Source organism: Hyaena hyaena, unplaced genomic scaffold (assembly GCF_003009895.1).
Source record: "Hyaena hyaena isolate Hyena2069 unplaced genomic scaffold, ASM300989v1 scaffold_501, whole genome shotgun sequence".
Taxonomy (NCBI): domain Eukaryota; kingdom Metazoa; phylum Chordata; class Mammalia; order Carnivora; family Hyaenidae; genus Hyaena; species Hyaena hyaena.
This window is the reverse complement of record NW_024081135.1, coordinates 952,098-975,713: the sequence shown is the minus strand read 5'-3', so window position 1 is coordinate 975,713 and position 23,616 is coordinate 952,098. Positions and strand designations below refer to the sequence as shown.

General features: G+C 52.7%; 1 protein-coding gene across 1 annotated transcript in view; it reads left to right on the top strand.

Annotated features, from left to right (window-relative positions):
• The first annotated feature begins 6,605 nt into the window (after positions 1-6,605).
• WNT7A (Wnt family member 7A) overlaps positions 6,606-23,616 on the top strand; it is a 60,788-nt gene continuing 43,777 nt past the window's right edge. The window contains exons 1-2 of the mRNA XM_039254945.1: positions 6,606-6,805; positions 12,066-12,292. Coding sequence (XP_039110876.1) covers positions 6,735-6,805; positions 12,066-12,292 — 298 coding nt within the window. The 5' untranslated portion in view covers positions 6,606-6,734. The remainder of the gene's footprint in view (positions 6,806-12,065; positions 12,293-23,616) is intronic.

Here is a 23,616-nt window from a genome sequence, read left to right as displayed (position 1 = left end):
TTTCTGTCTCTCTCTTTTTCAAATGTAAATAAACCTAAAAAAAAAAGGACTGCACTTATGATGGTGAACAGGACCCTATACTGGCCCCTAGCCTCGTGGAGACCCCCCCTCCGCTTCCAGCACAAAGAGACAGAGAAGGAAGAAACAGTGAGAATAAAAGCAGAGTCCCTAGAGTGGCCAGTGCTGTGAAGGAAGGAGATAGGTGAAGGGAGGACAGGCAGCTGGAGGCGAGGCTACTCTAGACTGGGCCTGGGAAGGTGAGGAGTGACATTTCAGGGACTTTCTCAAAGCCACACAGGGTCGTGACATAACTGAGGGGGAGAATCTCATTCTTTTGGATTCCACAGAAGAGCTTCTGCCTCGTGCCCATGCTCCCAGAATTCCCCCATGCTAAAAACCCACGTGCTTTTCCAACAGCCTTTCCCAGACACCGATCACTGCTCCTCTCTCGGAGCACCAAATCTCTGCCCCTCCCAGCGGCTCCCAGCAGCTCCAAGCTTTTTCTCTGGTTTGTGTTGCTGAAGTTTTCTTAGAAGCACAAAGAAACAAAAGAAACAAATACAAAAGGGAAGACTCTACAACCCCAACCCTGGGGATCTGAAGACAGAGATTGTTTTAAACGTGGACATCCTGTTCGGATCGACTGTGGCACCAAGTGGTGGCTGTGGCCTCTCCATTAATTTAACGTTACAGTTGCATACGTGGTACGCGCTGTGTTCCGGGCAGCATCGTCAGCACGTGGTGTGTAGCATCTCAAACCTCACAACAACCCTACGAGGTAGAAACTGTTATAATCCCCAGTTTACAGAGGAGGGAGCTGAAGCAAGAAGAATTTAAGTAACTTTCCTAAGGTCATGGAGATCACAGAATGGAGCCGTATTTGAACTATTCTAGAGCCTTCATTTACAGCAGGCTCTGGTAACTAGCAGAGCTCTGTGTCTGTTCCTAATAACTCCATCCTTGGGATCCAAGCAGCCTCTCTTTCTCCATCCAGCAGGGGGAGCCAAAGGCCAGGGTCCTCTGTGCCCCTGCCCCAGGCGTGGTTGGCTGGATGAAAGAGGAACAGTATCTGCTGACGCCCTTTTCCCCTGATCCAGGCAGAAAGAGCCACACGGGAAGAGAACCTCTTGCTTAGCATGGCTCTGTCAAAGAAGAACTTTCTGCAGTAGGTCCCACTGAGTCATGAAGCAGTTAGTCACAGCTGGTTTGGGGTCTTGCAATGAATCAGATACAGTTCCGTCTGGGGGAGCGGTCAGTCCAGTGGAAGAATTTTAGCCCTAGAGAAAGCCCAACAACTCATAAAACACATTTTTAAAGACATGCCCTGGATTTTGCAGCTATTAAGTGACAGAGCTGGTATTCATACCCAGGCCTTCTTGACCCCAAAGTCTATGGTCTTTTTATCAAGCCATGGGCCTCAGTCAATGCTTGGGGGTGCAGAGATGCAGGAGAGAGGGTCCCGTCTGCAAGGATCTCAAGTTCTAATGGAAAAGGGAGGCACGTGAGCCTGGACATCCTTCTGGGAGGAAGTTTTCTGCCAGGATCCGCTCAGGGGCCATGGAGCACAAAGGGAAAAAACGTGTGTTTACTGCTGTAGCCCATACCCAGCATGGGGTCTGGCACCCTTTAATCTTCAGTGAATTTTTTTTAATGGTTTATTTATTTCTGAGAGAGAGACAGAGAGAGCAGGGGAGGGTCAGAGAGAGAGAGAGAGGGAGACACAGAATCTGAAACGGGCTCCAGGCTCCAAGCTGTCAGTCAGCACAGAGCCTGACACGGGGCTCAAACCCACTAACTGTGAGATCATGACCTGAGCCAAAGCTGGACGCTTAACCGACTGAGCCACCCAGGTGCCCCCTTCAGTGAATGTTTGATGGATGGCTATATAAATAAATCAATAAGAAAGAGACCAAGGGCCTAGGATAGAGGCAAGGTTGATCAGGGAAGGCTCTTCAGATGCGTTCACTTTGGGAAGGACTTGAAGGATGAGAAGAATCAGCCAGGTCGAAAAGAGGGGGAAAAGTATTACAGACATATGAAAAGGAATAACAGGATGGAGTGACAATCTCAACCATTTTTTTTTTATGACAACCCACAATACACACACATACACACAGTTGGAGCCTTATTATGTACAATGCCCTCTGTTATTTTCTGGTCTATTTCCATTTTGTAAATGTTAGTGGCACCTGCTAATTTTTTGTGATACGGTCACAGGGGATTTGGGAAAAGTATTGGCTGGAAAAGTGATTTGCAGGATGTTAAAGATCTTTGGATTTTCAAGTTGAGTTTGGACCCTTGTCAGTCCTTGCATCTCCTACAAATTCTGATTCTGAAAACTATTCGCTCCTTCTCTAGCTCTTTGAGTAACTTCCTGCCCACTCCAGCCAGGCTTCTTCAGTTGTTTCTGTCTGCTTCTCCCCCTATGCCCTCAACCAGCTGGCTTTTTAAATCGGGCTGAGCTGGGACTCTGTGCTGGGCTGTCCTCATAGCCTTCTTGGCCTCCCTGACGTTTCTCCTATGCCTTGGTTTGAAGGACTGCCCACTTCTAGGTCTGGAGACCATCACCCTCAAAAGTCCACATACTCTCTCCTGAGTGCCTGGCACACTCACTCAACTGCCCCTTCAGTGACCTACAGGCACATCATCAAACTCAACACTTCCAAAACCAAGGTCATCACGCTCAGACCTGCTCCTCCCTGTCCCATCTCTGTGTTGTCTTCACCAACCACAGCGCTGCCTCTTCTGCCTTCAGACCAGCTCTCAAATCCATCCACTTTTCTCCTTACCATCTGCCACCACCCTTGTGTGGGCTGAGTCTCTTCTGCCCTGCATATCTCTGATACTTCCTGTCCCCATGTCCTGCCTCCTTCTCTCAACACCCCATAACAGCTGCCATGAGCCTTCTGAAGCATAAATCTGATCATGTGACACCCCTGCTTCCCTTTATGATAAATCTCAAACTTATTAATAAGCCCTAACTATGTCCCCAGACTCCCTATAAGGTCTCATCTTTGCAACCCTCCCTACCCCATTCCCTCTGACGCTCCATTCATTCACCAGGCCCCTCAGGCCTTCATGGGCTCTGCTTCCTCTAGCTTTGAAAACTCTGCCTGGGGAACCCCAACTCACTCCTTCTGGATCCCCATTTAGGAACACCTCCTCTAGGAAGCCTTCCCTGACCCACCCATTTGGAACCCTCTTCTCTGTGTTCTCACAGCCCTTCCATCCCCCATCTTGACGCCTAACACCTTTTTTTTCTATTGCAGTGGCCAACATCTTTCTTTTCAGTTAGACAGGAGGCATAATTGAAGCATTAAGAGCAGATGCTGAAGGGGGCGCCTGGGTGGCTTAGTCGGTTAAGCGTCCGACTTTCACTTGGGTCATGATCTCGCGGTTCGTGGGTTCGAGCCCCGCGTCGGGCTCTGTGCTGACTGCCAGCTCAGAGCCTGGAGCCTGTTTCAGTCTGTCACTCCCTCTCTCTCTGACCCTCCCCTGTTCATGCTGTCTCTCTCTCTCTCTTAGAAATAAATAAAACATTAAAAAAAATTTAAAAAAAAAAGAGCAGATGCTGAAGTCAAAACTCCATAGGTTCAAATCCCAATTCTGCCACGTGGTAGCGGTGGGAGTTTGGGATTTTATGTAATCCCCCCACGACTCGCTTTTCCTGTATTATAAAATGGTGATAATTATGATAATAATAAAAATATTAACAAAAAAGAATAGCACCGACCTCGTAGTATTGTAAGAGAATTAAATGAGCCAATGTGCTAAAGTTCTTGGTGACAGTGACTGGCACATCGTGAGTGCCACCTGTGTGATTGACAATCAAATCCGCCATCAGAATAGTTCCTCCAGGAGGGCAGACACTGGACTTATTTGATCCACTGCTATGTCCCAGCACATGTCCCAATGTCCTGATCATGAGTGACGGGAGTGAATCTTTGTCTAAGAGAATGACAACGCATATAGGAAAGAAAGGACACATTTGGGTGATGCTTTGGAGAAAGCTTGCTCAGTGCTCAGCCCTGACTCTATCTGGGGGTCGGAGAGGGGAGGAGGACTACAGGAAGAAGAGCACAGCCAGGACAGACTCCGTGGCTTTCTTCCTGAGCCCTTGGCTGCTCCAATCCCCTGCTCCCGCTGTCGCTCATTGACTACCTTCATCCATTGAGGACTCCAGCCAGTCTTGAGGGTCACTGTTCATCCCTCCCTCCTCTCTCTCCCTTCCCTGCCCCTTGCTGTTGGCGGCCCAGGCTCAGCATCCTCCGTTCTCCCTGCACCCCCACCTTCCACCTTAGTTATTTCAGTTACAATTGCTTCATAGCAAGCACCCTCCCCCAAAGAGTGGCATAAAACCGTCATTTCATTCCACTGCCAAGTTACCTGGCTTGGGGATTTAGACAGGACACATCAGGGATGGCTACAGTGGCTCAGCCGGGAAGACCCAGAGGCAGGGACGACTTGGTGGCTTCAGGTTGGAATCATCTGGAGGCTTCTTCACCCACACCTCTGGCACCTGGGCTGGGATGGCTCCGACGTTGAACCCAATCGGGACTGTGGACTGGGACACCCCATGTGGCCTCTATGGATGCTTGGGCTTCCTCACATGATGGCAGCCTCCAGACCCCTTCTGTGGTGGCTCGTGGCTCTGGCTGGAGTGTTCCAGCCAGCAAGCAGAAGCTATACTTCTCTTAGGACCCAGCCTGCAAGTCTCGTGGCATCACTTTTGCCACACATAGGGCCACCTCGCTTCAAGCAGGGAGAGCAGACAGCCCACCTCTCAATGAGAGGCCCGTGGAATAGTTGTGTGGCCATGTTTTAAAACTACCAATGTCTCACACCTGGACCCATGGGGAAGTCTCCTCTCTGGTCTGCCTGGCTCCATTTTGCCCAGCCTTCCCCTTCCCCCTGCTAGTGGATTTTCCACAGGGCAGCCAACAGGAGCTTGTGAACACACACATCAGATGAGTCATCCTTCTTCATATCCCTCCAGTGTCTTCCCACTGAACTTCCCCCTGAAATCTAAGCTCCTCCACATGCCGACACAGCTCTGTGGGATCTGCGTACCCCCGTCTCCTCCCTTCCAGCCACCGGCCTTCTTTCTGTTTCTCGAGCACAGCCCCACTTCCCCTCCTGGTGCTCATGCCCACCTCCATGCTTCAGCACTGCTCTCCTCCTTCTTGAAATGCTGGGACCCCAGATCTGCGACCTTCAGCTCTCAACTCTAATTCCACCTCCTCAGATTTCAGATAATCCCCGGGCACCCAGTGTTGTCATCTCATCACTCCGTTTTATATTATCTTCACATCACAGGAAGCTGTGATGTCTGAAATTATGTGTTTGTTAGCCTCTGGTTTGTCTCCCTCACTAGCTCTAAGAGAGAGGGTCCCTTGTCCTTCTTGTTCCTTGTGTCCACGGGCCCGCCATGAGGCTTGGAACAGACATTTGTGGAATGTGGATAAGTGCATGAACAGTGGTTTCCAGGGAAGATTTAGAAAAACAATTCTGAACCATAGGCAGACCTGGCCTGGTGGTGGTTAAGAGTGGGGGTCGGTGTTTCCAATCTTCCTCTCCCACCCACTAGCTGCTGGCTTGGGGAAAATACCTTCGCATCTCTGAGCCTCAATTTATTCAGCTGAAACGTGAGTCCGACAGCTCCTAGCTCACTGGACTGGGGTGCACGTCATAGGAAAGGGTCAGCACCTCTGGTCCGCTGGACCGCTCAGAGCACCCGGTTTCAGCGAACTAGGAGGAGCGAAAAGTACCCACCGCGCCCGCCAGGGGTCGCCGCGAGCGCGTGCTGAGCGGCCATCCGAGCCTGGCGCCCTCGGGCGGCTCCGGGGGCCCACGCCTGGGTGTCATGCCGGGCATCCCGGCCTCAGCCCGACTCAGACAGTCCGCTAGGAGCGGCATTCCAGAAGAGGCTGCCCTACCTGGGCACCCACCTGCCGCACCCACTTTAATAGACAGGGGTCGGGGAGGAATATGCTGAACCAGTTATCCCCGGTCGGCGGAAGGGGGCGCCCTCCCCGGAGGCTGGGCTCGGAAGCCGGGGTGCCACCTAACACCCCCCCCCGCCCCCCAGCTCTGAGCGCTCGACCGGGCGGGGAGGACGAGGAGGCAAGCTAGGATGCGGGGATTCTCGGCCGCGCCTCGATCCTCTCAACCCGAGGGCGGCCTCAGGGCGCCAGCTCGACCCGCGACCTGCGAGGTAGCAACGCGTGGGGGTCGAGCTGACTCCCACCGCCCCGTGCCCGGCTCCGCGCCCCGGAGCCGGGAGGGGGCGCCGCGGGAGCGCGTGGGGCAAGGCATGAGCGCGCTCCTGGAGCTGGCGGCCCCGTCCCGCGGGCGCTGGGGTGCGGGGCGGGCGCTCCCGGGAGGCGGGTGGGGGAGGGGGTGGGGGAGGGACGGGAGAAAGGAGGGAGGGAGGGGCGGGGGCGGGCGGCAGCAGCGCCCCCGCACTCCCCGCGCCTCACACACTTGCACCGGCCGCTCGCGCGCAGCCCGGCGTCGCCCCGCGCTGCGCTCGCTCCTCCCTCCCTCCTCCCGCTCCGTGGCTCCCGCGCTCCCGGCGAGGCTCAGGCACCGAGCGCGCGGACGGGCGCACGGACAGACGGCCCCGGGGACGCCTCGGCCCGCGCTTCCCGGGCGGGCTATGTTGATAGCCCCGCCGGGGCCGGCCCGCGGGATCAGCACAGCCCGGCCCGCGGCCCCGGTGGCCAGCGGGGACTATGAACCGGAAAGCGCGGCGCTGCCTGGGCCACCTCTTTCTCAGCCTGGGCATGGTCTACCTCCGGATCGGGTAAGGGCCGCTCGCATCTCCTGCACGCGTGTCCCGGCAAAGTTGGTGTGGCCTGGGGAGGGGGTCGGCCGCCGGCCACCAACTTCTTCGGCCCCTCGGAGGGCTGGGTGGGCGCGGTGCGGGAGCCGGGGGAGCACAAAGGCCCCCCGCAGGCGGGCGCCCCAGGGGCGCGCACAGCTCTAGAGACTCGGCCAGAGGTTCGGCCATCCTGAGGATGTCTGAGTCTGGAAGCCCCGAGAACCGGAGACAACCAGCAGGGACGGTCCGGCTCGGCGGACTCTGAAGACAGCTAGCTGCTGCAAAGGGCCAGCCCCTCCTAGGGACACTTCCGACCCAGGCATGGGAACCGCAGGTCCTACGGGAGCTCCGAAGCCGGGAGCCGGGACGACAGCCGCTCCCGAGGAGCTCAGCCTCCGGAGCCCGGGAAGAACTCTGTACACAGAAGCGCGGGCACAGCCGCTCCTGGAGACAGGGCAGTCCCGGGGTGGCAGGCGGGGCTGGCCCGTGCGGCAGGGAACAGGTACCTGGAGGGAGGGCCCTTCGCTAGAGCCCTGACACCGCGCGATTTCCAAGGACCCCCGTACTCCCGGAGCCCTTTCCTAGGCCAAGGGTCCTCCCATCCCCAACGAACACACACATACAAAGGTAGGACGAGAGACGGCCCCAGACATCCAGAGAGACAGGCTCGCAGAGCCAGCGCCAGAGAGAGAGGCGGGCCACCCCGCCCCCTAAACTGGGCACCCGAGTCCGCCGGCGCGCCTGCGGAGCAGCCCTCCCCGCTTCACTCCTGCATTTCGGTGGAGGTGGGGCCTGGGGCGGCGCTCTGGCTGGAAAGTGGGAGGGGGTGGCTCGGGACGCGTCTCCGAGCCGCAATTGCAGGGCCAGTTACCCTTTGTACTTAGGAGACAGCGCGTGTGAAGCACGGAGGGGCGAGGGTGGGGGGCTTTAGGGACTGACAGAGGCTCTGGCGCTAAAGGAAGGGGCACCTTGGCAGGTTTCACTCAACCTGCTTTTCCCACCTCCAGCGGTGACCCCCCCACCCCTCCCCCTGCCCCTGGCCGCTCGGCTTGGGGAGGGGGCGGACTTCGGGGGCTGCCTTTGTGTTTTGCCACAACCACTCCTCCCCTCTGCCCACCCCGCGTCTCCGGAGCGGGCATTTCGCAAGTTGAACGGCCGCGGCCGCGAGCAGGTGCGCGCAGAGCGGACCAGGCGGCCGCCAGCCGCGACCGCGGACCGAGAGGCGACCGCAGGCGGAGAGGCGGCTGCGGGGCTCGCGCTCTGTCTGCCTGCGGGTGTGTTTTAAGTGTTATTGATTCGTCCGCGTCTGGGTGGCTTTTCTTTTTCTCCCTGCTTTAATCTTCATCTTGGCCCGCGCCCCGCCGCCCCGCGCGCATCCAGCATCCAGGAAGCCGGTCGGGCTGATTGGCGCTGGCCGTGTGAGGCTTTATCTTCTTTTTAATTAGAAACGGGGCGGAGGGACCGGGGAAGGGGAGAGAAAGGGAAAACAACAGAAAATAACCTCCCCTGGCTGCCCCGCCCGCCGGACCTCCCGCCAGGCGAGCTCGGAGACCTCACTGGCCCCGAAGGGGCCCGGCTGCCCTGGAGGGAGGGAAGGAGCTACGGAGGGCACTGGCCTTCAGCACGGAGTCAGTCGCCCTTTGGGGCTGGGAGAGGTCCAGGTCAGGAGAAGGAGCTGCAGGGTGAATTTGCCCCGGACCCCTGCTGCTCCCTGAGCCTCAGGTTATCCATCTGTAAAATGGACATAAGGAGTAAAGCCCCAAGGACCTTCAGAGGCCCTCCAGCTCCCAGGGTGTGACTGGTTCCTCCCTGCTCCGGACTGATGATAGGGCATCCGTGGTATTCTTAGTTTATGTGTATAGTTCAAGTGTCTCAAGCACGATCCCCTTGTAATGATCCAGTCCAATAATAATGAAAACCACAACGGCAGCACACTTATTGAGCACATACTATGTGCTTGGCACTTTCTATGTTTTAATTTTCACAGCAACTCTGTGAGATGAGGACTAATGATCAATATCCTCATTTTAGTGATGGAGAAACAAGTACAGAGAGGGGATATAACGTGCCCAAGGCCACACAGCTAGTTGGTGAAGGAAGCTTGGATGGCAGCCTAGGCCTGACCTCTTAGCTGCTAGATTATTGTTCCTATGAATTTTTGACCCTAATATATCATTACCCTTGGCTGGTGTAGGAATTCCCTGGGGGTCGCTGGTTCCTCCTGACTTGTGGCCAAAACTTCTCCGCTTGACAATCTCTCTAGGCCACCTCTTCCTCAGACATTTCAAATAGGGTGCCCTAGCTGCGTTAGACTCTCTTTCAGTGCCTGAGATGAATGAATGAGGGCTCTACCCAGGCTCCTGTTTCAGACCCGTGACCCACTAGCCTCCAGATCTCAATCTCTGTGACCCTCAGTTTTCAGATATGTGAAATGGATATAGTGGTTCCTGCCCACCAGGGATGTTCAGGAAAGTCCCGTTTATCTAATGTTTGCAGCTGCACCTGCCTTACCGCCTTGGCAGGGTAGCGATGTTGCAAAAGTTTACCACGATATTCAGCGCACATTTGGAGTGCACCTGCTATGTCCTCCATGGGTACTTATCCTGAGTGGTATTTTTGAAGCTCGATCATTCATTCACTCAGTAGCCATTTAGTGGACCAGCAGCTGGCCTCCGTGCCCCCAAAGAGCTCATAGTCTAATAAGACAAGTGGGAACGAAGTGAGCACACAAAACCTAACATGTCTATTAACACATTTCAAAAGATCGTAAGTCATCAAGAGAATTAAGAAAACAAAACAGAGACCGTGATAGAAAGTTATGAGGGGTGGGATGGGGAGGCAGGTTCCCTTAGCTGGGGTGGTCAAGGAAGGTGTCCCTTGAAGTCACATGAATGATGGCAAGAGGCCAAGCCTGGGAATCTCAGGGGATAAGAGAGATTCCAGGGAAGGGGACCAGTAAGGACAAAGGGCCTGAGGGAGGAAGAGGTCTTGTGTGAGGCAGGAGTGGAGGGAAGGAGGGCGGGAGTGGTCCCTTATGTGCTTGGAAAGGAGTGGGGTCCTCTCATCTCCTGTGCCATTGGTACACAGAGCCTCGCTTTAAGAAATTCCAATTCCAGAACAACTTCCTGTAGCTGAGCCCCAGGATGGAAAGTGTGAGGCACTTCGCCCAGGGCTGGCAGTGACCTTCAATAAATGGAAGCTCTTATTATTATAACCAGAGTGAGACATCAGGGGTGAGGCCTTCTCTTTAAAAGCTCCAGAGTGGGGACCATCTTTGTGTAAAGGGAGGGCTACCTGCACCATCAGGGTTACCACTGGAGCCTGTCTGGGGTTATTTTGATATTAGAAAATGGCCCCACCCTCTGGCCAGATACCCACGAGTCACACTGACGCCTGTCTTTCCCTCAGACCCTAATCCATCCCTCCCCTCAACTCCACCTTCAATCAGTCCATCAGCAAGTTTGGTCAGCTGTATCTGCAGCCACCCCCACTGCTGCCAAGGCGAAGCCACCTGCCCCTTACCTGTCTGTTCTCCCTTCTCCTGCTCGGGCACCCACAGTCCTCTCCCCCATGGGGCTGGAGGGATAGGATGCTGTCAGTTTCCCTGCTTATAGCCGTACAGTGCTTCCTGATGCACCTGAGAAAATTCTAGCTCTCTACCAGGTCCTCTTCCCAGACCCTCCCCTTCCTGGAGCCTGAGGCACCAGCTTCTGTGGGTTCTTTCTGCAACAAGCTTGTTCCCTCTCCACCCCACCCCCACCCCCCAGAACTTCGCATTTGCTATTCCCTCTGCCCAGATTACTCTTCCCCAGACCTTCCCGTGGCTGGCTCCTGGCCATTCAGACCCCACTGTGCTGCACCTCCCCAGGGAGGCCCTCCTTGATCACCCCAGCTAAAGTGGCCACTCTCTCTTCCCTCCCAACCACCCTCCAGATGCCATCACAGTACCTTTGTTTACTTTCCTCATAGTGCCCACCACTGTCCATTTTATTCATTTGTGAAGTGGGTGTCGTCTCCTTCCATAGCTCCAAGAGGGCAGCCCATCGCCTCTGTGCCAGCATGGTGCCTGGCACTTGGTAGGTGGCCAGTACGTATCTGTGCAGAGAATGAGTCAGGAACATAGGAACTGTAGACAGCTCTGCCATAGGCATCCTCTAGACGGGTCATGCCTGGAGTGGGATACACATGCTCCACTGGCGTGCAGGAAGCAAGTACTAGAACTTCTACTTACAATTATTTTTTAAAGATTTTCTTTTAACAGAACATGTATATGCATACCAGAGAGTATATATAACTTGTACAAGCAGTTGGATGGTACTTTTTAATTTAAAAAATTTTTAATGTTTATTTTTGAGAGAGAGAGAGAGGGAAGGGGAGGGGCAGAGGGTTAGAGAGAGAGGGAGACATAGAATCAGAGCAGGCTCCAGGCTCTGAGCTGTCAGCACAGAGCCGGACGCAGGGCTCAAACCCACAAACTGTGAGATCATGACCTGAGCTGAAGTTGGGCGTTTAACCAAGTGAACCACGCAGGTGCTCCTGTAATTTTTTTTTTTTAGCTTTATTCATTTTTGAGAGACAGAGTGTGAGCAGGGGAGGGTTAGAGAGAGAGGGAGACAGAATCCGAAGCAGGTTCCAGGCTGCTGTCAGCACAAAGCCCGATGCGGGGCTCGAACCCACAAACTGTGAGATCATGACCTGAGCTGAAGTTTGATGCTTGCTTAACTGACTGAGTCACCCAGGTGCCACAGGTGTTTGTTTTTTTTTAAATGAACATCTGTGTACTGACAACCTTCCAATGGCAACTGCTGCCTGAAACTTTATAGTTACCATTCCCTGGCTCACCTTTGCAGTTCTACCACATAGAGATGATTTCTAAACAATATTGGGTTTTACTTTGCATGATTTTAAATTTCGTCTCAATTGAACCCAACCATAAATACAAGGGCAACTTAACTTTGTGCACACTATGTTTGTGACATGTGTCATTTTTTTGTGTGTATCTTAAAAGGAAATCAAGCCTCACTGATATTGAATATACACATTACAAAAGTGTCGATAGGGCATAAAAAATGAATAAATGTGGGTTGGGGGTGCAGTATGAAAAAGTTGGGACCCTTGCTGGGAGCTGCGGGAGGTGGTGTGGAGGTGGGGCGGCCAGGGCCAGACAACCTGGGAGGGCTTGCAGGCCTTGCCCGACGCCTTGCTGGTCTAACACCCCATTTCTCTGTGTCCCCTGCTCCAGGGGCTTCTCCTCGGTGGTAGCTCTGGGCGCGAGCATCATCTGTAACAAGATCCCAGGCCTGGCTCCCAGACAGCGGGCGATCTGCCAGAGCCGCCCCGACGCCATCATCGTCATAGGAGAAGGCTCCCAAATGGGCCTGGACGAGTGTCAGTTTCAGTTCCGCAATGGCCGCTGGAACTGCTCCGCGCTGGGGGAGCGCACCGTCTTCGGGAAGGAGCTCAAAGTGGGTATGTGCTCGCCGGACGCAGGTCTCACGGGCTCTGGGGGCCCTCTAGGACCCTCTCACCTGCCCCGTGTGGGAACGCTCCCTAACACAGGATCTGCAGGTGTCACGGCTTGGATCCAGAACTCCCGGTGGGGGCCGGCTCTCTAATTTGAATCTAGACCACCCCAATCGTTTATGGCCAAGTTGAAAAACAGCAACCAGTGGCCTGATTGCTAACTGGCTGATATAGCACGGCCGTTTCTTTCCACTGAAGACCAATTTAAAAGAAAATAACTATTTCACCAAGAAATAGGAATGTCTGGCTTCTTTTAAAAAATCGGCAGATCTACTGATAACTTATACATGCTCGTACATAGTCATAATGGGGTCAGGCTGAGACTGCAGCTTCTTTAAATGCAGCCGGGGCAGCCCAGTCACTGCCACGGTCCCCACCACTCCCTATTACCACCCAGCCCCCTTGCACGACTCACCAGCCCACTGTGGACATTTGAATTTGTAACTCGTGATTTGTGGGAGTTGTGGGTTGGTTGGACATGCATACATGGGCGCACATGTGCACCTGCACACACAGAGACACACACAAAGTGTCAGGCCACACATGTGGTTTTCAAAGCAACTGTGACCAAAACCTGGTGGAAAGGCATCTGGTCATTGGGAAGCCCCAACACTGGTGGAAATGGCGATGCTGTGTGTCTTGCTTGCGGGCTTGCTGCTAGGCTGTGAACATCCCTGAAAATAAGTCAGCCTCCAGGATCTCTGGGCTGAAGGGGTTCAGCTGGCCTGCTGGACTGCTCTAAAGGCACCCCCGAGTTCTCTTGTCTCCCTCAGCCCCAACATCAGCAAGTTCAGTGGACACTGAAGAGATCCATTCCGCATCTAGCCATTTCTCTGGGTCCTTACATCCTCCCCCTGAGGTCACGCCACGGGGCTCCCAGGCGCCCCCATCATTCCCTGACTATTCCTCAGACCTTCCTGCAGGCAGGGTCCTCCCTTGTAAATGAAAGTCAGATCACATCATTTCTCTAGTTAACACTCCGTGGAGGCTTCTTCTCATTTCAAAATGCTACCAATATCTGTCCCCGTCTGCTCCTGGCTTGGCCCTCCCCCTTGCCCACTGGGGCTCGTCCTGTCTCCCACACACAGCATGCCGAGTCCTGCTCTGGAGCCCCGGCACCACAGTTTCTTCTGCCTCAGGTCCTTTTGCACAAGCAGCACCCCGGAGCCCCTGTTCTCTGCATGCATCTCTCCCTCCTGGCACCCGGGCCACCCTTGGTCACGGGAGTCCGAAGTCCCCTCTCACTACAAAGCTCCAGCCCATCTGCCAAGCACTTGGCACCATCCAAATATTCCTTACCTGTTGGGAAGGCCGGCTCCATGAGGCCTGGGGGTCCCCTCTCACAGTCACCACGGGATGTTTCCTTCCTCCTTCTTGGAAGGAAGAACAGTATCATCTTGGTGCTAAGCAGGTCTTGTTTTGTCACGATCTTCTGTTGGCCCTTGCTCACTCACACCTGAGTGGGAAAGAGCCCAGCTCCATGGGGAGGCTGGCGGGGAGGGGGTGGCGCATGTTGACCTCTGGCAGAGCCTCTCTCCACCTGTGTGCCCTTTCCGACATCTTCATGGTTAGAATTTTGCCTTGCCCTTCTCCCTGTTCCCAACCTCAGGGCTGACTTTTCAGGTGGAGAACTGAGGCCCAGAGAGAGGGTGGTTCACCCTCTGTGCACATTAGGGGTTGGCGTCAACATGGGGACTCCAATTTCGGTCACAGAAATCCCTGTCTTGTGAGCCTTCTGTTGGCACCTGTGGTTTTTCCGCAATCTCCTGCCCCCTGTTCCTGGGACCTGCTTAAAGATACCAAGCAGCACGCCTCGGAATTCGTCTTTCTGGGCCCTTCATCTGTGCCTCCTGCTGGCAATGACCAGACAACGGGCTGCCTTGTAGTCTTTGACTTTGTGGGCTCTGGCCATCAAGACCACACTCTGGATGTCAGGAAACATCACCTTTGAAGAGACTTCCCAGAAGCCTCCTGGCCCACCCCCTTCATACTTCTGCTTCCATCTCATTGGCCAGAACTCAGTCACATAACCACACCTAGCTGCAAGGGAAGCTGGGAAATGCAGTCTTTTATTCAAAGTAGCTATGAGACCAGCTAAGGATCTATGACTGAGGAGGAAGGAGAAAGCTGACATTGGGGTGGGCAGCTACCCCCTGGCACAGTTATCCATCCCATGCTGGCACTAGGACTGAAAGGCTCGCCTTCCACTGCCTCCTCAGACTCCACCCTGGCCCCCAGCTCTGCGTCTGGGGTCCTCATGTCTCTGTCTCCCCTTCTGAATGTTCCAGATTTTACTGTATAGATCTCAGGAGAGGGCCAGGGATGTGAACCAGACAAAGGCCTCTGGGATGCTAGAAACTGAAACCCGGTTCAAGCCACATCAGGTGAAAAGGGGAATTTATGTCTGCCCAATTCACTGGAAAGGCAGGGATGGTGCTAACTGGCTTGGACCAGAGGTGGTGCTGGCCTCTACCAACCCCTGCCTCATGGGGTGGCAAGACGGCTATTCAAGTGCCGGCACCACAGCTCTCGGGTTCTAGAACTGCAAGGAAGGGCCTTAGCCTTTCTCTGGCTGCACCTACAAAAATTCTAAGGGTCATTCTGCCTGGATCAGCTAACAGGGCTTAACTTTTGGTCATGTGTCCATCCCAAACCAATCACAGCGGCCAAGGGCAGCAGTGATTTTGTTGGCCAGGCCTGGAAGCCCCACCTAGACCATCTCTCAGGGGAGAGGTGCCGCTCACGGGTCAGTTAGCCAGCTGGGGCTGCTGTAACAAAGAACCACGGGCTGGGCACTTAGACACAGATGCCTCTCTTCTCACAGATCTGCAGGCCGGAAGTCCAAGATCAAGGTGTCAGCAGGTCTGATTTCTTCCAAGGCCTCTCTCCCTGGCTTGCAGATAGCTGTCATCTCACCGTGTCCTCACACGATCTTTCCCCTGTACGCAGGCCTCTTGATGTCTCTGTGTCCTAATCTCCTCTGCTTACAAGGACACCTGTCAGATTGGATTAGGACCCACCATAATGGCCTCATTTTAACTTAATCACTGCTTTAAAGGTCATACCTCCAAATACATATTGTCCTTTGTCATATTCTGAAATACTGGGAGTTAGAACTGCAACATATTAATTTTGGGGAGGACATAAATTAGTCCATAGCAATGAGAAACCAAGTTGTAGAACAGTCCATGATTTAGGGAAAAGCATAGGGGGTGTGGTGTGTGCTCAGAGGTGAGACACCAAGGTGAGAGGTGGACTGGACAGTGAAGATGGCCCTTGTTCTGGGTCTTCAAGGGTAGGAAGAATTTCACCAGTGGATGGGATCCCTGACAGAGGAAACTGTGGGGCAAAGACATGGACATTGGATTGCTAAGAGGATCTTGGACAAGGCTTTGCAGCCTCAAGAGGCAGAAGGGGTCAGAAGTCTCGGATGAGATTTCAAGCCAGCCATTCAGGGGTCTCGAATCCAGGGATTATTGGAGTCCACAATATTGGCAGCCATAGTAGTGGTTCCATGTTGGCTTTATCAACTGCTACCCAGTGTGGCCCTCGGGGGCTTAAGAAGACATTCACTCCTCCCCCTTCAGTCTTTTTCCTTTTCTGAAATAATGCAATGAACTCTCCATGAATCCACCACCCAACACAACATCTAAAACAAAAATAAGTAATTTACATCTGCCCCTGTGGGCATTGCCTGTGCACCCCCTGTCTCTCCCCACCAAGCCATACTTTATCCTGAATCATGGGTGTCCCATTCCTTGCTTGTTTATGTCTGTCTTATCATATTAATATAGTCCCCAGAAGTAAATTATTTGCTTTTAGTTCTATTTAATTTTATGAAGAAAAGACATCATCCTATAAGCAATTTTTTGGAATTTATTTTTTTCACTAACTAGTAATAAAACCCATCCAAGTTGTTCCTTTAGCTGTTGTTGATTCATTTTAGCTGGGGTAGTAGACCCTAATCTATGCTCCCGTGCTTATGGTTGTGGGGCATCTTGGTTGCCTCTAAGCATTTGTTGTTATGTTGCCACCACATGCCTCCTTGTTCATGTCTCCCAGGGCCTGTGTGCATGTGTTTCTCTTGGGTATATATGGAGGAATGGAATTGCTGGTCACAGGTTATGAACATCAACTTGATGCCTCTCCAAAATTTGGAATTCTCCAGACTTCATTTTTGCTAGGGAATGGGTATGAAATGCTTTCTCACTGTTGTCTTGATTTGCATTCTCCTGAGAAGTAATTCGGGTGAAGCCTCTTCCTATATTTACTGGCTGTACGTGTTTACTCTTCTGTGAGTTGCCTGTTCATGCTTTTTACCCATTTTTCCATCCAGTTGTGTGTTCTTGCCTCAGATTTGACCATGATGGTAGTAGTACTGAGTCATGGTGCAGGGGACTGAGGCTGGGTCAGGTAGCACCCCAGGCTATGGTGGCTCATGTGGGGGTTCAGTCTTTTGTCCTTTCATTGAAGATCTATGAAGACCAGGCACTGCAATAGCCCTTCCTCATATATGGCCTCATCTGCCCCCTCCCCCCCCCCCATAGGAGATCTGCCTATCTTCATCTCAGGCTCTGAGTGAGGCAGAGGCTGACCAAAGTCACATGGCTGTTTTGTGTTTGGTGGGTAGTGAGTTCCCTGATGCTGGGAGATTCTTCTCATGTGAGCCTGCCAGATTTGAGATTCTTGAAGCTGCTGCATATTTGAGAAACTTGTCTTGTCGTTGGGCCACGTGGCAGCCACGTGAGCACTTGGGGTCAAAATCACATGGCCGGGTTTCCATTCCAGCCCCACCACTACCTTGCTGAGGGCTCTGAGGGAGTAGCCCACTTCTCCTCTCCCAGTCTGCCCATCTGCAGAATGAAGGAGTCGCGTGGCCTGCCTTGCTGAATGGCAACATTGTGCAGGATTTAAAATCCTGGCACCTGTAGATTAGGGCCATCAGAAGGTCTCGCTTTGCCTCTCCCAGGAGGCTCATGTGCCCATCTTAGATGAAGATGAGCTCAAGGAACTGGGGATGCATGCACTGGTTTTTATTCTTGGTGAAGAATGGAGAAGAATGGGAGAGGCTACTGGTGCAATTGCCAATCTAAGCTCATCATTTTGACTCTACCTATGAAATGTATCTGCCAGTCTGTCCACTTCTCACCAGCTCCACCAGCACCTCCTGGTTCCAGACCTCCATCTTCAGAGTTGTTGCCCAGACAGCTGCATCAGCCTCCTCATGTACCCGCCTCCCCGGCCGCATGGCCATCCGGCCTAGCCCCTCCCCAGCATTACTCTGATCATGGCGGCCCCTCTGTGTAAAACCCTTTAGTGGTTTCCTGTTCCTCCAGGAATAAAATACCAGCATCCTCCCTCCCCCGGTCCTTTACAGACCCTTGTGACCTGCACCCAGACCCCATCCCCACTCCATCTCCATCCCCTGTCCACTCCAGCCCATCTGCCTTTCTTTCCACCCTCAAGCATGCCAAAGCCCTCCCACCTCAAAGCCTTTGCCTTAGCTTGTCCCCTCTGCCAGGATGCTCTTTTGTCCTTCCATTCAGGACACGCCTGTGTAGCATCCACCACCTGTCCGTATCTGCCCCTTACCCTGCCAGAATATTTGCATCACTTTGCTACTTGCCTATTTGCTCATTTGTGCCAGACTGTATAACAGTTCGGCTCCAAGGCCACTTGCTGGGTCCTTTTCCTGGCTTCCCCATTTACTAGCTGTGGACCTTGACCACACAGCGATGATGATAGTGTCTGCTCCATAGGTTGTGACCCGTGGGTTGAGATCGTTTAGTCCCCACGAAGCATTCAGGACCACGCCTGGCACATAGGATGTGCTCCAGGAATCGTAGTTGTGATGTTGCTATCATCCATCTCTTGGGCCAGACGGCAGCTCTGTGGGGAAGCAGAGGCCTCTGACAGAGCCCCTGGCACATGAAGGGCATGGTGAGCACAGATAGGCACCTGAGGATGTGAGGACCTCCCTGGGTACTAGGGCAGACACCTGCCCATAACTCCATCTGGAGCAGGAGGCAGAGGAGAACGGTGAAAGGGAGCCACTGTCAAGAGGTGGCAGGTGACCTGCTTGCCCCAGCATCATGCCAGTCTCCACCCAAATGCCACCTGTTCCAGGAGGCCTTCCTTGACTGTCCAGCCTGAGATTGGTTAATCTGTTCTGATGTCTTTATGGCATTTATCACCCTCAGAAGGAACATTTGCTTACTTTTGCAAAGATGTGTCCAATATCAATCTTCTCCCTGGCTGTGGGTGTCCAGGAGACCCAGGCCGGTCAAGCTTCTTTTCCTGGGACCCCCCAGGGCCTGGCACACAGTAGGTGCTCAGGACACACATGAAGAAATGCATGACTCCGAAGCTCCTTTCTACCCTGTGTACCAACAGCTGCTCTCAGCCCTTGAGGACAAGGCCCAGGTCTCATCTATCTTCTTTATTGCCAGGTTGGTGGCATCTCACACTCAGGAAGCACTCTGTTCCCTCTGTTGTGTGAGTGGGTGCTTTTCATTCTGACCTCAACACAAGGCTGAAACATTCATTCCCGCACATTTTCAGTTTAATCCATTTTAGCCTGGCATCCTGTTGGTTCTCCTTTCCACCTTTGCATTGGCACCAAATGGGGTGAAGATGCTAATTAGGTCAAGGCCTAGGGAAGACCCATTCCCCACAGCATGATTCAAAAAGACCTGCTCCAGGGTCTGTTCACCAGCGTTTCTGGAGAAACCAAGGAGGGTTCCCTGGATGATAAATTGGGGAACTCAGAAAGCTATGCTCCCCTACTTGGGAGAGTCAGAATGCCTGCCAGCATATAAAGGCTCCGAAAAGTCTTACAGACAACTGAGCAGCGTGAGCAGGCTTGTCCTGCAGGGTTCGCTCATGTCTGACCTTGGACTCACTGACCGTCTGGTGGAACTGCTCTGCAGAGGCGCCTCCCCTCCCCTGCCCTGCAAGAAACACCACTCTGGAGACTCTCACAGACTGATCAGGCTCATGACACGGACTTCGGACTAACCAGGAATTGACCTATTGTATTCACTCGCCCTCAAGTCAGTGAGCGACTTGAGTGGCACAGCAGAGGCACATCCTAGCTTCTGACACCGACGTGCACAGTGAAACATATTCTAGTCGACATTATCCTTGAAAGTCCCTTCCATCAGTCACGACATTCAGAAAGCCTTGTTCACTATAGTAAAACATTCATACGAAGGTATAACGCATACATAGTAATGCACAGCATAGAATGAAGAGTATGTGTCTAAAATACAAGTATACATATTGCATTCTCTCGTCTTTTGGTTCCTGCATATAAGTGAGATCATACAGTGTCTTTCTCCATCTGACTTATCTCACTTAGCATAATGTCCTCAGAGACCATCCATGTTGTCACACATGGCAGGGGTCCTTTCTTTCTGATGGCTGAATAATATTCCAGCACATATATACATATATGTGTGGGCATATATGTACATATATCATGTTTATACATTACATATGTATCACATTATATATATATGACTTTCATATATCACATTATATGTATCACATTATATATATTACATTATATATATATGACTTTTATATATCACATTATATGTATCACATTTATATATATCACATTATATACATACATGTATATGTATATATCACATTACACATATATAGAAATATATATATGTATATATATGTTTTCTTTATCCACTCATCCATTGATGGACCCTGAAGTTCTTTCCACACCTTGACTATTGTAAGTAATGCTGCTGTGAACACAGGGTGCAGATATCTTTCCAAGAGAGCGATTTTGTTTTCTCTGGGTCTGTACCCAGAAGTGGGATTGCTGGATCATATGATGATTCTATTTTTACTTTTTTGAGGAACCTCCATACCCATTTCCACAGTGGCTGCACCAGTTTACATTCCCACGCATACAGTGTTGTTATTTATCTTTCCCTAGGTGCTTTTGGTTGAATCCGTAGAATGTAAATGCTCATGGGATCACACACCACAAGCTCCCCTTGCCCCACCATGTGCCCGCTGTTCATCCATTTATGTGTCCCACAGATATTTACTAGAATCTTCTGTGACCTGGCTCTGCCCTCAGCGTGCTCACACTTGGGTGGGGACTGGCAGCAACATCAGAGCTGAAATGTGCCCTGGGATCTGATAGGAGAGGAGAGGGCACCAGGCGGGTAGACTGTGGCACAGAAGGCTGCCTGCAGGGGACATCTGTGATGGGCTGGTGGAGAAGGCTGTGTCAGGGGAGGAGCAGTCCGTATAGGCTTGCAGGTGTGACCCAGCCCGGAGCTGGGGTGGGGGTGGGGGTCTGAGTGTGGGGATGAAGGGCAGAGACAGGCTGCAGAGGGAGAGGTGGGCATGAATCAGTCCGGCAGGGCTTTGCCTGGGAGGGGAGCTGTCAGAAGAATTTCTTTCCCTTGTGTCAGGGGAGAGACAGGATGTGGGAAGATAATCACATTCTTAGCACATATAGAAATTTGCTATGTCCCCAGCATTATTGTCAACAAAGAAATGGTGATTTCCCGACACGCGGGACAGCTGCATTCTTTTCCAGATACTCACGGCCTCCTGTTTGGTGCTCCCCCGCCGGAGTTTTTCCAGGGATGGGCACAGATGACCTAGGATTCGGGCCCTGGGAGGGAGTACCACCCTCCTGTGTCTGCATCCCCTGGTGACTTTAATGCATTTCTGGGTTTTGCTCCTGTGGCATTTGCCCCACTTCTTTAGAGCGGGATGACCTCCTGGGGCCTAGGTTCCCTCGTCTGCGAATCCGTGCTTCACACAAATGGCCCCGTCTTTTTACTCATTTTGGGCTGTGAAAACAGCCAGAGCACATGTCTGGGAGCTAATGACTGCTCGGAAGGATGGATTCGAAGGCCTTCCCTGTGAGTGAGAGAGACAGAAGCAAGGGGCAGGCCAGCTCCACTTTCTCTCTGCCATTCCTTAACAATGCACCATCTTGCCTGAGCGAAAGACCTATTCTTTCCCTATTCTTGCTTAGAACGCAGCTCACAAAGGACTTTTTGTCTCCTTTTCATTTTTTTTTTTTTTGCAAGCCTCAGTTCATCCTGGGTTTTAGCTCTCCTGACACTATTCTTTGAGATGAGTCTTTTGTTATAATGTTCTCTTTCTAGCTTTCATATGGTGGACAGACAGATACAGACACAGACACACACACTCACATGCTTACACGCCTTTACACACGCTGTCATTCACTCATTCAACCCTGAAGACTTTGCAGATAAATAATCCAGCTCCCCACAATCTAGTGGGAAGAGATAGAATTCAATCCAACACAAAGTAAGGAGTGTTAAGGTGTTGGACCCCCTTAGCAGAGGAAGGGGATGTCAGGGGTTCCCTCAGAGATGGGACACTGGAGCTGGTTAACCAATAACACATCTTGTAAGAGCCACTGTTTATTGATCCCTTACCAGGTGTGGAAGGATTCTGTCATGTGCTTTGGTTTTTTAACCATTAAGTGACCTTGGGAGGTAATTATATTCCCAATGTACAAAGGAGGAAACTGAGGCCAAAAGAGGTCAATTCACTCCTCCAAGGGCCTGCCACTGCCAAGTGGAGCCCAGATTTATCGGCCTCCAGGGCCCTGCTTTGAAAACACCTGGCTACTCTGCCTCTCACCTGGCAGATGGGAAGAGCATGGCCAGGCTGAAGGAACAGCACACTCAAAGGCGTGGAGGCAGGAAGGGGCAGATGTCGACTCTTCAGGGATGGTCAGTAGTATGTGCTGGCTTTGCCCAGAGAGAAGAGAGACTCTAAGGTGGAACTGAGGCAGGAGAGAAGGGTGGGGACTGGGGGCCTGCATATGCCCCTCCCCCAGTTTCCAGCTCTAAGGGCCTATTATCCTAGCCAGGCTTAGCCCAGACATGTGCTCCCAGCACCCACAATTCTTCCAGCTGTTCATCAAGAGGCTCTCTAGTTCCTCTGGATGGAGACAGCCAGATGTGGCATTCTGAGCCCAGAAGGGCTGTGAGCTGCCGTGCCACGGGACTGGCAAAAGCAACCTTTTTCCATCTGTATATTTTCCAAATCATCATATATTTCAGCCCGTGTCACTGCAGATTGCTCACTCTCTGACCCATTGGCTTTAAATAGCAAAAGAAAAAAAATACAATGCACTTTGTGGTTTCCAGTAAGATACCGTAAATACACCCAGATAATATTCCGGTGCAAACCATTTACAGTGGCTGCCCAGGGCGGTGGAATGGAATCTTTCGGGCAGGCTTGGTCATCAGCTTATTTCCTCTGTACCCACCAGGATCATTATGGAGCTGGACTGTGTGGAGGGCACCATCGAGGCTCCCCATTTTCACCTAGGTGATAACACTTCACTGAGCACCTTCTAGAGGCCAGGGCTCTTTATAGAGGGTGCACTGAGTCCTCATGGCAACTTGGCAGTGTCCTTCCTCCTGGTGATTCTCATTTTACAGATGGGAGGGCTGAGATGCGGGGAGACAGAGCCCTTGCTCGGGGGTCCCCCAGCTGAATAAGGAGTAGAGAGGAAGGACGCAGAAGCTGCATCCTATCCAAGTTCTGAGCGGCTGGGCTTCTGGAGGGAAAGTTTACCTAGAGATATGGGTGCCCTGAGAGTGAGGGAGGATGTGGGGGAGGTGAGCGTGGGAGCCAGGAGAAGAGCCTCGTTCTAGTCCCTCTGGTGTACAGTCGCTGGTGACCTTGGGCAAGTCTCCTGGGTTCTGTGACCCTATTGTTCCAGGAGGAGCCCGTGGGGTTTACGTCTTGGCTCTGGGAGTCTAGTCTCTGATTCTGAGGATGCGTGGAGGGCATCTGTGCAGGGCAGGACGATGGAGCCGGCAGAAACTTCTGCCACGCTTGATAGCTCTGGCTCCCCTGTGGTCCCGGCTCTCCTCGTGGCCATACCACGTCAGGATCATGGTGTGGGCTGCCCGGGGCCTGGAGCCCCCTCTCCTCGCAGAGAGCTGAGCTCTAAAGGCACCACCCCTGGCGTACCCAGCTCACAGCACTGCCCTGATTTGTGTCCTTCTGAGTCCTCAGCCGCCACTGAGTGATGTGATCATGCTGTCTGCTCCCCTGTAAAGGCAAAGCCATGTCCGAATCTCTCCTTTCAGTACCCCAGTCCCCAGCACGGTGCCCGGCACGTGACAGGTGCTTAAGAGATATCTGCGGCGAGATGGCACAGGGCACATGGCTTGGTCACAGAGGTTTGACGGAGGTCCTTCCTCTGCTCTTGGGCAGGAGGGGCAGGTAGACAGTCT